This window comes from Sphaerodactylus townsendi, linkage group LG07, assembly GCF_021028975.2.
Source record: "Sphaerodactylus townsendi isolate TG3544 linkage group LG07, MPM_Stown_v2.3, whole genome shotgun sequence".
Lineage (NCBI taxonomy): Eukaryota > Metazoa > Chordata > Lepidosauria > Squamata > Sphaerodactylidae > Sphaerodactylus > Sphaerodactylus townsendi.
The window spans coordinates 52,746,951-52,763,822 of NC_059431.1; the positions used below are offsets into that span (position 1 = coordinate 52,746,951).

The 16,872-nt window shown below is 40.1% G+C and overlaps 1 protein-coding gene across 2 annotated transcripts in view; it reads right to left on the reverse strand.

Moving 5' to 3' along the window:
* Window positions 1–2,285: 2,285 nt before the first annotated feature.
* Window positions 2,286–16,872, reverse strand: part of EFNA5 (ephrin A5) — a 253,094-nt gene continuing 238,507 nt past the window's right edge. For both annotated transcript variants that reach the window (XM_048504657.1, XM_048504656.1), the window contains one exon: window positions 2,286–6,211. In XM_048504657.1, the coding sequence (XP_048360614.1) occupies window positions 6,090–6,211 (122 nt within the window). In that variant the 3' untranslated portion in view covers window positions 2,286–6,089. The remainder of the gene's footprint in view (window positions 6,212–16,872) is intronic.

Sequence of the window (16,872 nt, forward strand, 5' to 3'; positions counted from 1 at the left end):
AAGAGATAGAAAAAGTGCAGAGAAGGGCAATGACAATGATTGAGGGATTGGAGCACCTTCCTTATGAAGAGAGGCTGCAGTGTTTAGGACTCTTTAGTTTGGAGAGGAGACGCCTGAGGGGAGATTGTAGTCTATAAAATTATGCATGGGGTAGAAAATGTTGACAGAGAGAAATTTTTCTCTCTTTCCCACAATACTAGAACCAGGGGGCATACATAGAAAATGCTGGGGGGGAAGAATAAGGACTAATAAAAGGAAACATTTTTTCACGCAACGTGTGATTGGTGTTTGGAATATGCTGCCACAGGAGGTGGTGATGGCCACTAACCTGGATAGCTTTAAAAGGGGCTTGGACATATTTATGGAGAAGTCGATCTATGGCTACCAATCTTGATCCTCTTTGATCTGAGATTGCAAATGCCTTAACAGACCAGGTGCTCAGGAGCAACAGCCGCAGAAGGCCATTGCTTTCACCTCCTGTATGTGATATCCCCAAAGGCACCTGGTGGGCCACTGTGAGTAGCAGAGAGCTGGACTAGATGGACTCTGGTCTGATCCAGCTGGCTTGTTCTTATGTTCTTATGAAGAAGGTTCCTGTCTGCTAACTGTTGAGTATTGCTGCAAGGAACCTCCCCACTGGCAAAACAAGGACTTTACACTGAAGGAAAGCATGACTCTTAGAAGAATGGAAGAACCTTTGGAACCAACACATTTAAATTGCAGAGCAACTGTGATATAGTGGTTAAGAGTCTTGGTCTAGAATATAAGAGCCCCAGGTTCAAATCCCCATTTGGCCATGTAAGTTCAAGGGGTTACTTTGTGCCTACAAAATTGTTGTGAATATAACATTTGTAAGAGAGGATCATATACACTGCCTTGAAGAAATAAAGTATAATAGCATACAAAGTTTAATTCTACCCAATGTTTGTTCAGTTAAAACAATATATTTCGCTTAATTCTTCTACATTAATTAAGCAGCAACATCTCCTTCCCTCCATTCCTGGAAGTGAAAGCCGATGCAGTCTTCTCCTGGAAACAGAAAAATTGGGATGGGCTATGAAAGGTCTACTAAAGGGAGCCAGAAAATGAATAATGCAATTCTCCATCCAGAATTCAAATACTGTTTTCCATCCAGGCAATTTCTTGAGAGGAATGACCATTCATAGTAAAACTTGCTGTGTAATTTGGGACTATTAATAGCAACCAAACATGTGTCATGTACCCTCCCTAGAAGCTTTTGATCCTCTTCTCAGTAAGATGTCACTCCTAATTTGTAAAAAGAAGCCATAGCAGGCAATTAGTACTTGCTGCCTTGTCAACCAATTAAATGTAATAAAAAGCTTTCAAGGAGTTAATGCTAACATGGGTGTAAATGAAGACTGTATTTTGAAATGAATGGATGTCTTCTCCCACCCCTGACCTTATTCCTCAGGTGATTTTTTGTACAGCTTGTAGACTCATATCACCAGTGTCAGATCTGAGAGAAGTTTTCAGTAATCTACCCTAATGATGACTAAGAATATACAACAATTGCTGGTGACTGTTCTTTTAATTTCAACCCAGTAGGAAAAAAAACACTGCTTCAGTTGTTTTGCAATACTCCTGCCATGTTCATTCATTCCTCTTACTTCAAAAAAAGTAGCTCAAAGATCTTGCCTTGGGATAGTTTGTAAGACAAAGGAAATGCAAGGGCACGGTGTCACTCATTTGTGAAGATGGACTCACATGCATATGCTGCACTAATTGGGAGGAATGGATCAGCATGTAAAGCTGGAGAGAAAATGGAGCCAACCAGATGCTTTTGACAAAGCCACTTTCAAAACTAACCAATCCTGTTTATCTGTCAGCCAGAAGGCACTGCGGAGAGAGGGGCACCATGTATTATCTGCCCTGCTTGCAGTCTCTTAGACCACATTAATCCATGATAAACAAAATCACTAGAAAAATACAAACGGCTGCTTATGTGGCGTTAAGTTGCATTTTTGTCACCAGGACCTAGTGAATAGTGTGAGCAGCTACACAGGAAAAGTTATTACTAAGCAGATACTTGGGGTGAGAGGTGGGAGTATAGAAACTTACAACAGTCCTAATACAGCTCACAATTGGATGCTGGTAGTGAGAGCTCTAGGAATTTAGCCCATGCCAAAATTGCATTCCAACCAGAATCTCTCAGTGCTGTATTCATTACAGTATTCTACTTCCCACAAATATTTAAGCTGTATAACCTGAAACAAAGGTGTTATTCAGCAAACAAAACTATAGCCTAAAAGAATCCATTAAAATGATGAAAATCTTTAAGTTTTTTATTCAGATATAATTGTATGGACATGTGTATATACAAATACAGATCTTATGGGTTTGTTTCATTTTTACAATTTCTGTTAAGATCATATAATGTAAGCATTTCAAAAACAGCACTCAATGAATAAGTGCAAAGAAACTGCAAAGCAGGGCAGTACAAACACAGGACCACACTGAGCTGGACTTTCATACCCAGGGCACACAATGAGTGGCTTCAATAGGGTGTCAAGAGTAAGTATGGAAAGTGGATTTTGTAGACTCATGGGTAACCTCCAACATGCCAGCATCTATTAAACTGTACAGACAATGGCAGAATGCCTATTGTAGGGAGATTTGCCTCACATCCGAAAAGCTTGGGGGTGAATGCATGGGAAAATCTTGGTAATGCCAAATCAGAAACAGATCTGTTCATTCACTGGTCCAAATTTAAGGGGGGGGGGAGGGAGAACTTGCAGGGCTGAGGCACAAAACAGAAAAATTCAATGCAGGGAACTGGTAAAATAAAATTGATGAACAAACATGATCTGACTGCTGTATGACTAAGGTCAGAAGTTTTAAAATTGATACAGCCACTGCTTTTAGAACACAACTAATAGAGATCAATTAAAAGCACCTTCTCCTACCAGTTACCATTTCTTTCTCTCTATAGTGGTTAGAAGGAAAGAAAATTATGTGCATCTGACTTCTTCCAAACACTGTTTATTGATGTGGGGAATGAAGTCATATCACACAAGATGCTGGCAAGGCCTCCTTTCAAAACAGATGACAAAAAGAAATTAAAAAGGTACTGGAAAAGAAATATATATAAAGAAAATGCTAAATGCTACTAAAAACTCCAAAAGGAAAGCTTAACCCTAAATGCCACAGAGCTCCAACTTCAGACCATTAACACTGAAGACAAAACACTGGTCATCAAATGCCACATTGCTCTGGATCATGACATTGTGAAATATTGAGTCTGGGTGAATGGGGGAGTCCTGCATGGTTCACATGTTGTGGCCACTTATCATTTAGTTCTTGGTAGCCATGATGGATGCTTCTGGCATATAATCAGTGGGTGTATTCATTTATTTTAATATAATGAAAATCTATTTTTTCACTTACAAAAGACATAATAATCAAATTAATACTTTATTATCAAACACTATATACAACAGAGGCTGCTAATAATACAGAATTTAAAGAACATAGCATTTTCTTTTGTGTTACTTGTCTTTCCTTTGCCACCCAAGAAAGTACAGTACAAAACAATATTTCTAAACTAACACGAAAGGTTACCTTGTTGTCTATTAAAGGATACACAGTATCCACCAAACTGGTTGATTCTTATTTCCCCGCTTTCCTTCACAAAGCCCTTGGCAAATCAGGAGTGAGACACACAAGGCAGACTTGCCAGGGCTGAAAAGCCACTGCAGTGGTGGTGCAATTTTGCTCTGTAAACTGGGGAGAAGAGCTGTTGTAAGCTTGGACACTGACACCTTTTCCAAGTGTGCAACTCAAGACAACACACACGCATACACACCAGAGAAATTCACAAATCCAAAGACATTTCTTGTTTGATGTGATTGAGATTGCCTGATGCCATCAAGTATCCGAAGTGCAGGTCCAGTAAACTTACTACCCACAAGGTTTGTCTTTTATGCAGCATAGCAGCTCATGTCCCTGTAAAATAGTGTCACTATTATTCACTGGATTAGCAATCATACTGTGCCAAAGCAAAAGGTCAAATTCATTGTGGTGAAAAATTATTTTTAAAAAGCATGCTCTTGAAACAATGAGAGTTTGTGAATCTAGGCTTTTATTATTTGTAAACTGTTGGGAAACAACTATTGCCATTGTCAGCATATCAAATCAATACTTCTCATGTTTGATTGATATGCTATCTTCACAGGAATGCAACCTTATCTTTACATTGCTCACTGTCTTCAAGGTTATTACCCTACAGTTCTCCCACTCCCAGCTGTGTACATGCATCAAGCATATCTATCGGCTAGAGGTGTATTTATTGTATTGTAAAGAAAGAAAGTAGGATCATTCTTCTATGTAGACTGCAACTGTGTGTGTGTGTACAATATCTCATTGCTCTCAAATGCAACCCATATGCATACCTATGGTATCAGGCAAGCCCAGAATGCCTTAAAATCACATTTTCACTTTCCACTAGTTTTCAATCCTGAAATTCATCAACTTTAGAAAACCATTTTTCTCACAAAATGCTGTCCATGGGCATCATGATTCAGGATTAAAGGACACTTTTGTCATCTTGTGAAAATCCTACTGGGAGTGGAATAACCCTTTATTTTAAAATGTTGCTCTGAACAATTTTTGGACAAAAGTCAGCCTTACTAAACAGCAATTCTCATGGCATCTCTGATTTTCCCTCTGTCGGGAAGTCAAAATTCAGGCTACTTAATCCTTCAGAAACCTACAAGGGAAGCATTAACTGGTAAATGATATATCAGTTATGTTCAGATGCTTAAGATCAGCACCCTGTAATCTTTAAATGTCAAAATATTCACTCTTTTAAAATAGGACCAGCATAAATTCTTTTAGTACAAGGTATATCTAAATGATGCATTTTCTAATGTAGTGGATTTAAGTTTTTTTAAAGGACTTTGGAAGTCCATCTAGTTCATCTCCTGCTGACACTGACTCTTCATTTGTGCTGGAGATGAAAAGAAATATAAAACCAATGCATAATTTTAACTCCAGGATTCAACATACTCTACTTTCCCTTTTCTCTTCACACCCCAACTTCAATAACAATTTCCCCCTTTCCAAATGCATTTATTCCAAAGTTTGCCAAACTTTCAAGGGAGAACAATCACAGGAGATTAAGCATCTTTGACCAGGTTTGTTCTATTCAGTGCTGCCACCATTTTAGCATGTATCATTACCCAGAGCAGCATACAAGGCTATTGGCTAGTGAGTCAGCCCTGGAAAAGGTCACTTTATTCTCACAAAAAAGGAAAAAGAAAATGCCTCTTTGCATTTGAAGAAAAAATATTGTAGCACCATGGTGATCAGTTTCAAAAGAAAAAAAATCTGGTGTGCACAATTCACTTAAAGAGATAAAAGAGGCACTCACGTCCCTGTGTAGCTTCTTAAATCTGGCCTTGCTTGTGTGCTAGCATTCCTCAGTAGTCATTTTTTAAAATTTCACTCTAAAGACAGGGCTTCTGTTGTGGAATGCAAGTTTTACTGTCATAACAATTCTTCAAGGCAGTTGAATACAAAACAGTGCTATAGGAAATGGTGTTGTACTCTATCTATTCTCAGTATTTTCCCTCCAGTCCTGACATGATGACACAGTGCCTTGGATGATGATCTTTACAGCGTTGAATAAGGAGCCATAAATATTGTATTGGAGAGTCAAAACTCCTCTTGGTTTTTCACACAACTTCCTTATTCTCCAATTGACTGCATTTGCCACTATTCTTCATTGTCCACATACAGATGATATATTAAGCTAACGGAGGTGGTATCTTAAGAGAGACTGCAGAGAAAAGTAAGAATCACTAGTGTCAATATTGAAATTTGGCATTTTCATTTGGAGTCCTTTTATTTTATAATGGATCAGGGAAAGCCATGGGAAAGTTTTGGAGTGGGAAGAGGACTAATTATTCCTCTTCAGGTATTGTTCATAGTTCAGGATGCAGAGAGGGAAGTGGTGGGGATGGGGAGAAGGGAACAAATGAACATCTGCAAAACCAATATAAAGTCCCTTTCTTGGGATGAGCACTTAAGTGGATCTATGATGTTCCAAGACCCCGATGTTAGAGTATGTGCTATAACGTCAAAAGCATTGCCAGAAAGAACAGTAGGGTTGCCAAAAGCCAACTGGATATCCTTGGTGTCTGTGCTGCATTCTCACCACGGGATGGCTCAGCTGACTCATGCACAGTATCATCTGTTCAAATAGAAAACATATATTCTAATGAAGTTTTGCATTGTTGATGAACTCTTAAGATATGTCATGAACACATGTCAGCACTTAAAATATATATAGAAAAAACAAATTTTATGCCATTGTAGAATTTGAGAACTATAACAGGTCATTTATTCCTAAAAATGTGACCCATGTTCTGCATACTTTCCTGTATTAAGGAAATCTCACCAATGTCAGGTGTAGAAATGAGATGTTGGTTAGGCATGGGCTCACGTCCTAGAATGCCCCCCCTGAGTCCATCATTATAAGATAAATCTATTTGCCGATGACAATTATATTTTTAACTGACTGAGAAAACTCAGCAGACAGTCTAGGAACTCTCACCAACCAACATGGAAAGGTAGCAGGTTGTGAATTAAATATTGAAAAGACAGAGGCACTCCTTTTCGATGTAAATTTGGAAATCAAGATCAGCTTGAATCAGGAAAAACTATTCGACATTAACTTTAATCCTATTATATCAGATATAAAAAGTACACTTCCTCTCTGGCAGACCTTTACCTTATCCATCATGGGTCGAATTACTACTGTAAAAATGATACTGATACCTAAAATCCAATTTAAATGATCAAATTTACCAATAATCATAGCGGTTAAAATTATAAAGAAATTAACAAGTTTATATGGACCAGTAAAAAAAACCCCTTATACTTATTAGTAGTACAGAATAAAATTAATAAAGGTGATATAGATATTCCTAACATAAGTAATCCACGATGTTTCACATCTGTCATGGATTGCCAAATGTTTAGGTGGTAGCAGAGATTCCTCAGAAGTTGCCACAGAGCAACATTACATCCAGATGGCTCTAAAGACCCTCTTGTGGTTGAATAAATGCTTAAGAAAGAGTCTATAATAAAGAAAATTAGATTATAAATTAACTCTTACATATTTGTGACAAACATAAGAAAAATTATCACCAGGCATATTGCCACTGGCATCTACAGTAAGAAATTAAGATATCTTGCAGAACTGTAAATTTAATTCCATAACTAAATGGAAAATATACAGTAGCTGCAATATACAGTATAATAACTTGATAACAGGAACTATGATCATTGACTTGCAAGAAGTCTATCAAATAAGCAATGGCAATATTAAATGGTTTGAATATTTTAGCAGCTTTCTGTTTTGATACCAGCATTCAGCCCCTGGGATAAGAACTCTGACAGAATTTAGTGACACTATAAATAAAAAGTCAGGAATTAGTGCATCTAAACAGTTCAATACAAGTGGGTAAAAGATCTGGGTTATTAAATTCCTAAGACAAGTAGAAATATGTCTTTGCCTATAGAAATACGTCTTTGCTCTATTTCCCTTGGATTCAGAGGAAATTTGAAAAAAAAAGTTATATCAATGACACTGATGCCAGTTAAATTAGCTAAAATCTATGGGGAAATGCAGGATAAATTACCAAATGCAGATTATCTGCACATGTGGTGGGCATGGGCCAGAAACTATTACAGCTTTTATTAAACAAAAAGTTTTTATATATATTTCCTCTTTTCTGCTAAGATCATGCACTCGGCTACACAATTCTTTTTTTCCAAAAGAGAAGCCAAATGCTCATTTGTTGACAGCTGCTAGAATAGTATTTGCAAGATGCTGGAAATCAAAGCTAAATCCAACAGTTGGTGAGTGGATTCTGAAACAAGGACATAGGTAAGGGGGGGGGGTTCTTGGGTTCTACCCCCTCATTGCATGTCCAAAGCTCCGCCCTCCGTTTGTAGATTTTTGGGTAATTTTTTAAGTGTTTTTCGGTTTGTGGCCTGTAGGGTGCGCAGTTGTCAGGCTACCAGCACCAAACTTTCAGGGTATCTTTAGGAGACACTCCTGATGATACCTCCCAGGTTTGGTAAAGTTTGGTTCAGGGGGTCCAAAGTTATGGACCCTCAAAGGTCTTTGCCTATAGAAATACGTCTTTGCTCTATTTCCCTTGGATTCAGAGGAAATTTGAAAAAAAAAGTTATATCAATGACACTGATGCCAGTTAAATTAGCTAAAATCTATGGGGAAATGCAGGATAAATTACCAAATGCAGATTATCTGCACATGTGGTGGGCATGGGCCATAGCCCCCATCATCTATTAGCTCCCATTGGAAACAATGGGGATGGGGAACCCCTTTGGGAGTCCATAGCTTTGGACCCCCTGGACTAAACTTCACAAAACCTGGGTGGTATTAGTAAGAGACTCTTCTTATGGTACCACCCAGGTTTGGTGAAGTTTGGTTCAGGGGGTCCAAAGTTATGGACCCTCAAAGGTATAGCTCCTTTGGGAGTCCATAACTTTGGACCCCTTGAACCAAACCTCACCAAACCTGGGTAGTATCATCAGGAGAGTCTCCTGAACAATCCCTGAAAGTTTGGTGCTGATAGCCTGACAACTGGGGATCCTAGATTCTCCCTTAAAAGGAGAAATTGGGCTCTCTAGTTTAAACACCATTGAAAGTGATGCTGTTTGGAGGTGGATTCCAGCATCACAGTGGTCGCCCGGGGTGGGGCGCAAAACTCAGATTTTGCACCGGGCTCCATTTTTCCTAGCTACGCCTCTCCCCAGAGAAGATGGCTGAAGGGGCTGCTGGCTGCCAGCTGGTGAGGGGGCGGGGGGCAGGGAAGTCTGCTGTCCATGGCCTCAGAGCTGCTTTTATAAGCATTTGGGCCAGGGCCGGGGCTTGGGGAGGCATGGCCATGCCCCAGGCTTGCGTGGGGGTGTGACCCCACCCCCGAACCCTCCCCATAAAAATCTATACCTACGTCCCTGTTCTGAAATGAAGGGAAACCTTTTTCCTAATTAAAATGTCATATACAATGTGTCAAAATTGCAGGGATACAATGTGTCATAATTGCAGAGAATTTAAAAAATAATTCTTGTAAAAATATGGTCTATGTCTATACGACAGCATATGAATAAACTTTTTTTCTGTAAAAAAGTAATTATTCCAGAATTATAAATTCAGAATTATATGTAATCATTCTGAGTTTTCAAATATTTCCAAATTGTAATTGTTCATCTCTACCATATAATAATTTCCATCTTTAGTGGCACTACATAATAAATAGTATTCTGCTCTTATTTAGAACCCACTTTTCCTTTGACATTTCCTTTGACATCACCAAAAAAACTTCAAATGCAAAACAGCTTAGAAAACAAAGGACACACATAAGTGATTTTCCACAGAAAGCATATTGGCTGTATTAAATTTAGCTGGTTTTCATTGAAATATATTATACTTTTTTCTAAATTATATTCTAGATTTTATTATTATGTACTATGTCAACTTGTGTCCCTTGGAATCTGAAAAAATCTTCAGAATGTAGATAAAACTTAGATGTAGATAAAAAGTCTTCATATTAATGAATAAGTTTTAAATTGATCCATAAACTTAGGAAGGAAATGAATTTATTTTTGTTTAATTGATTTAGGCTAAGGAAAAAATAAGTAATTTCTGGATTTTTATGCAAAGTTTCCCATGTCAATGGAATCCACAGGTAGATAAATGTATTGTTCCCTTAGGAACAAATCCAAAACCAATTACAGAATAAAACATTTATTAGGAGAAGTTAACACATGACAAAGTAGTGAGTAAGCTGCCAAGGTCACCAGAACTCTTCTTCAGAATAGATTTTAACCCAGAAATAAAGAAAGGAATAAACATATCAAAAGTCTGTAGATTTTAACATTCTTAAAATGAAACAGAAGAGATATATATTTAAGTCAATTAGATTACACTGTACTAGATTCAAAACAATCTCAGGTTTCATCAAATGCTGCTGGCACAAGTTACACAGTCCGACATATGTATAATTGGTAAATGGTAAAATGGTAAATCAGGTCTGTGTAATGTTTGGATTGTACAACATATCTAGAAGGCACTGGGCAAAACTAGAATTAAAAATTTCAGTCCAGTTTATAAAACACATGCTGAATTAATGGTACAACATACTGTCTTCTTTTCTGTCTCTTTGGGAGCACTTCCATACATTTATATTGGATGGAGCTCACAGAAGCTGTCTACTTTAAGCACCTGTGATTCCTTAGAGACTATTTATTCATGTGCAAGGATTTATTCATTCTAGGGAACTCAGGTGATGACACCCATAATATGTTCCATGCTTCAGAATTTAGGACTTGTAAAAAATCAGGTTGCCAAACCTTTGTTTAATGATGTAAGGAAGACAATTTATACAGACTATAATTATCTCATTGTTTTAAATCAAAATAGGAATATCAAATGTTTGATGGATTCTTTGGGCCTACCAAAATTACTATAGCCATGAAGAATTATGAAACTAGACCCATTTGCCAAAGATACTTTGGGCTTGTGTTTCCCAAATAGTGATTTCATACCAATGATAAACCACTGTGGTAATGTGCAAGTCAGGTAAAATAGTGTTTTTTTCCATTGAGAATTGTATGGGAGCAATGTCACTGTTTTTAATATTGTGTTACAATGCAAGTGCTTGACTAATGTTATTTACTTTCGTGATTAAATTTAATTCTGTGTTATCCACTTTGACTTTGTTGAAGAGTAAGGTAAAACACCTAAAAAAACATTTTTTTAGATGGGACTTTCCAAAGTAGAGAACTACCAGTCAAAGGGAAGGGCAAGATAAATTAAAATCCTGTTTGGAACCTGGCCTATGCCTACCAGTAACACTAGCAGAATGTATACATTTCAACGAGTATAATTAAAATCTAATGTGCCATGTTTTTACTGATACAAAAATATAAATATGAAAGCACTGTTTATAGTTTTCAGTTAGTCCCAATTCTAAACTTCACCACAGCTACTGTGAGATATAGACTCTGAAAAATTACCAGCAGCATTTGATCATACCTTTTTTTACAATTTAAGTCCATAGTGAGAATTGAGGGACTTTAATACAAAGTATTTTCTTTGTGAAGTATTATTTTTCCTGTTACTCAGGTTTTCTACTTAAAAATGTACTATTTATTAAGAAATAAAAAAGCTTGTTCAGGAGCATAAATTACACAGAATGAGGCAATGAAGAAATTGACTGGCTATTGTGCCCTGTGACCTTGACTTGTCTCCATCCCATATACTTTGAAAGAGACAACAGGAAAACAGTCCATTGGACTCTTATCTGAAGGGTCCTCCTCCTGGTAGGTAGGAGGACATCTGCTTGGGTGATTCTCCACCTGTTCACCAGGAGGCAGGAACTTTTTAAAAACCACTTCCTGTGCTGAGCCTTGGTGCCATTTTGGTCAGCATGCCGCTGTTCAAGCAGTAACTAACTATATTTAAAAGTGAACAATAGCTCAACAGAGAAAAACATAACAGTAATAACAATGAAACATTAAAGACAACGATCAAGGAATTATGGTATAACATTAAGACAACCAATCAGGACTAAAGATGACAGGGAGGGTCCAGATAGTCTCCTGCCTACCAGGAGAAGGACCCTTCAGTTAAGAGTCCAATGGACTGTTCTCCTGGAGGCAGAGGATATCTGCTTTGGACCTCCTAGAGCAGTGTCCTTGAAGTTGATTGAAATATGGTCAAGAATCCTTTGGCCGAAGGCCATCTGGGCAGCTGACCAGGATTGGATTTTATAAGGTTTGACAAATGTGGAAGAGGATGACCAAATAGCAGGCCTGCAGATCTCTTCCACAGAAGCATGATTGCAAAAAGCAGCATTAGTGGCTGCACTTCGAATAGAATGTGCTGTGATGCCTGATGGCACAGTCAGATTCCCTGCTTCATGTGTTTCTATGATGCAGGTCTTTAAGGCGGAGCTGGTTGACAATGGTTGACATTTGTCTTCCTAGGTTAGGTGTAGAGACATTAATGAAGAGGCTTTCTGTTTGTCTAATGTCCTCTGTCCAGAGGATGAAGGCTTTCAAGGATCGTCTGACATCGTGGTTATGCTAAAGTCTCTCCCTATCTGTAAAAGATTGAGGATAGAAGGTTGGAAGAACTACAGGCTCGTTGACATGAAACCTGGAGTTTGCTTTTGAACTAAAGGTGGGATTGGTCCTAAGAACTACCCTGTCCTTATGAAAAATACACAGGTTAGGATTGATAGACAGGGTGTGCAACTCAGATACCCGTCTGGCTGATGTTACAGTCACTAGAAACAGTATTTTCATCTGGAGCCATCTAAGGTGAATGGAACGAACGGGTTCAAATGGTTAGCGTGTCAGAGCCAAAAGGACTAAGTGTAGCCACCAGGATGGAAACCTGTGTTGTAGAGGGGTTTGAGATTGGGAGACACCCCTGAGGAAATGGGTAATATCAGGATGTCGGGTGGCTGGATATCCGTGGAAGAGGGGCCACAACGTGGAAAGGGCGGCTATCTGGCGACTGAGCATGGTGCTGCACAGCCAGTTGTCGAACCCATCTTGAAGGAATTCTAGGACCTCTGGGAGCGAAGGTTCCTCTGGATTAACACTCTTGGGCGACACCAGCACACAAAGGCCTTCCAAGAAGCATTATAAATCCTGGTAGTTGCCGGGCGTCGTGAAGAAAGCAGGGTCTTCGTCACCTTGGTAGAATACCCTTTCCTTGTCAGTTGCCGCCACTCAAGAGCCACACAGTTATCCGCAGCTAACCTGGGTTGGAATGACAGATGGGCTCTTGCATCAGAAGGTCTGGGATCTGAGGGAATAGGTACAGGAGTTCCACTAATAGCTCCCTCAGGGCTGAGAACCACGGCCACCTCGGCCAATAAGGGGCGACTGTGATGACTGTCGCCTTTTTTCGGATATCCTCCTCAGCAGTTTGGGGATGACCGGGGTCAGTGGGAAGGCGTATAGAAGTCCCAGAAGCCAAGGTGCTGAGACAGCATCGACTGCAAAGGCCCTCAGATGACTGAATCGGGACATGAATTGCGGAGTTTGGGAGTTGTCTGCTGTGGCGAACAGATCCAGTTGTGGGCTGCCAAATCTGTTGGCTATTTCCAGAAAGGTGGAGTGGTTGAAGGACTATTCTGCTTCCATGTTCTTTTGCCAACTGAGCCAGTCTGCTTGGATGTTGAGGCAGCCCTGGACATGTTCCGCTCATAGGGATAGCAAGTGATGTTCTGCCCAAGAGAGGATGTGTACCGCTTCGCGATGCAGTTGCGTTGAGAAAGCTCTCCCTTGGTTGTTGATGTAGTACTTTGCGGAAACATCCGTCCAGACCAACATGTGGCGATGTGTGATGCGTGTCTGGAAGTGTTGGAGGGCCAATAGAATTGCTCAGGCTTCTAGAATATTGATGGGGAGGTGAGCTTGTTAGTCTATCCATGTTCCTTGGGTTATCTGGGTTCCCAGAGTAGCCCCCCAACCCTGCAGACCCACGTCTGTAAAAATTTGAAGCTGATTCTGGGGGAGGAAGATTTTCCCCTGACTGAGATTCTTCTGCAAAGTCCACCAGCGAAGACTGTTCCATAGAGTAGCTGTGATAGTGAGCAGGTGATCCCGTTTGTACATGATGTCCAATTGATACAGGCATAAGGACCATTGAAGTACCCTGGCATGCAGCTGTCCCTACTGCACCGTATCTATGGAGGCTATTAGTAGGCCCATGAGACTTGCCAATTGTAGAAGGGGCACTCTTCAAGTGGAGACGACGTGAGTCACGAGATGTTGTATTTCCTGAATCTTTTTTGTTGGAAGGAATAGGGCCCTTTTGGTGGTATCAGTAAAGATGCTCCATCTACTGAGATGGGGTCAGCAAGCTCTTTTCCCTGTTTACTAAGAACTCGTGCTGGTGTAGAACCAGGATGTCGCCCAGATAGGAAAACATGCGAATGCCTTGTTCATAAGAACATAAGAACTAGCCTGCTGGATCAGACCAGAGTCCATCTAGTCCAGCATTCTGCTACTCGCAGTGGCCCACCAGGTGCCTTTGGGAGCTCACATTCAGGAGGTGAAAGCAATGGCCTTCTGCTGCTGCTCCTGAGCACCTGGTCTGCTAAGGCATTTGCAATCTGAGATCAAGGAGGATCAAGATTGGTAGCCATAGATCGACTTCTCCTCCATAAATCTGTCCAAGCCCTTTTTAAAGCAATCCAGGTTAGTGGCCATAACCACCTCCTGAGGCAGCATATTCCAAACACCAATCACACGTTGTATGAAGAAGTGTTTCCTTTTATTAGTCCTAATTCTTCCCCCCAGCATTTTCAATGAATGCCCCCTGGTTCTAGTATTGTGAGAAAGAGAGAAAAATTTCTCTCTGTCAACATTTTCTACCCCATGCATAATTTTATAGACTTCAATCATATCCCCCCTCAGACGTCTCCTCTCCAAACAAAAGAGTCCCAAACGCTGCAGCCTCTCCTCATAAGGAAGGTGCTCCAATCCTTCAATCATCCTCGTTGCCCTTCTCTGCACTTTTTCTATCCGATATCCTTTTTGAGATGTGGCGACCAGAACTGAACACAGTACTCCAAGTGCAGTCTAACCACGGCTTTATATAAGGGCATGACAATCCTTGCAGTTTTATTATCAATTCCTTTCCTAATGATCCCCAGCATAGAGTTTGCCTTTTTCACAGCTGCCATGCATTGAGTTGACATTCCCATGGAACTATCAACTAAGACGCCCAAATCCCTTTCCTGGTCTGTGACTGATAGCACTGACCCCTGTAGCGTGTATGTGAAGTTTGGATTTTTTGCCCCTATGTGCATCACTTTACATTTTGCTACATTGAACTGCACTTGCCATTTCTTAGCCCACTCACCTAATTTATCAAGGTTTGCTTGGAGCTCTTCGCAATCCTTTGTGGTTCTCACCACCCTACATAATTTGGTATCATCTGCAAACTTGGCCACCACGCTACCCACCCCTACTTCCAGGTCATTTATGAATAAGTTAAAGAGCACTGGTCCCAATACGGATCCTTGGGGGACACCACTCTCTACATCTCTCCATTGTGAGAACTTCCCATTTATACCCACCCTTTGTTTCCTGTTCCTCAACCAGTTTTTAATCCATAGGAGGACTTCCCCTCTTATTCCTTCATTGCTGAGTTTTCTCAACAGTCTCTGGTGAGGAACTTTGTCAAAAGCCTTTTGGAAATCCAAGTAGACAATGTCCACTGGTTCCCCCTTATCCACATAAGGGTGATTGGGGCCAGCAGGGTCTTAGAGAATATCCTCAGTATTGTGGTCAGCCCAAAACTAGAACTGATGATGAGTTACTTCGAAGTGGTGTCTGGTGTGCTGGATGTATGGGGATATGGAGGTAGGCCTCGGTTAGGTCTATTGAAGCTTGGAAGTCTCCAGGCCAAAGGAGTCGCCTTCTTGGAGCTAGGCAAAAAGGCAGGGGAAAAATAACAGCCAGAGCAACCTGGATGCAAAAAATGCCTCAAAAAACTCCTTCTCTTCCCAAACACAGACACACAGTGGGGGAAGGGGGACAGAGTGAAGAAACTCACGCAAAGAGACTACAACAGTACAGACAAACATAACAGTGAAGAATTAGTGCACCTAGCCCAGGGGTCTGCAACCTGTGGCTCTCCAGATATTCATGGACTACAATTGGCCAATTGGCCATGCTGGCAGGGGGTGATGGGATTTGTAGTCCATGGAGAGCTGCAGGTTGCAGACCCCTGGCCTAGCCTAAGATCATGCACTCCCTGAGAGGCAGGAAAAAATACTGACCAAAATGGCACTGAGGCTCAGTACAGGAAGGGGTTTTTAAAAGTTCCTGCCTCCCAGTGAAGGGATGGAGAATCACCCAAGCAGATGACCTCCTCTTCCAGGAGAACATATATACCATAGATGTGCACTACAAAGGCATGCATATTATTTTACATTTACGACAGCATGCAACCAACTGATCTCTAAACATGTTAACATCAAGCTGTTAGAAATGTGTACTTTATTAGCAAATGATTCTGTGAAACTGTTCTATTGCTAAAGAGGTAGTGTGGATTTTCAAAGATGCAATATGGTACTATTTTTCCTTGTATTAGTCTCACCGCTACCATTTTTTCCACTGTTCTGATAGTTTTTAACATAATTGTGGCTGCAACTATTTATATAAGAAAAAAGATCTCAAAAAGCCCTTTGGAGGTATACTGGGTGAAAAATGCAGGGAAAATTACAGATGTCAAAAGGAAGTACACAGAAAACTCCTGTGTGGATACTCTATTGTCAATGCAAATACTTAGCAATTTCAGTGGTAATGAAAGCAAAACAGAGAACGCTTGCTGTATGGATGTAGCCTGAATTTTTCATTGACTTCAAAACTGGTTGAATATCTCTCTGTAGGGCTGCCATGACATGGAAGTTAGTTGGAAAGCACTAATCCCATGGGTACTCTGTGTGTATAGTGGAAATCCCTCTTGCAAAAGAAGCCTGGATGTTAGACTGAATTTGTTTGTACTGAGACATCCCTGTCCACAATTACACATTGTTTTACAATTGGACATCCCACTGCTCTACTGATTCACAAGCAATGTTTTCTGCTCTTCTTTTTAGAAAGATATTTAGAAATCTTTAGAAAATGTTTATGATGGAGTTGTACAATTGGAATACTTCAACAGCTACATTTGACAATAGGAATTGCAGCTGCTCTATATGTTTATAGAATTGGGGACTTGACTATATGCTGGGACAACAATTTTCATTTACTGGTTGTGACTGATACTCAGTCAGGATGGATTAAACA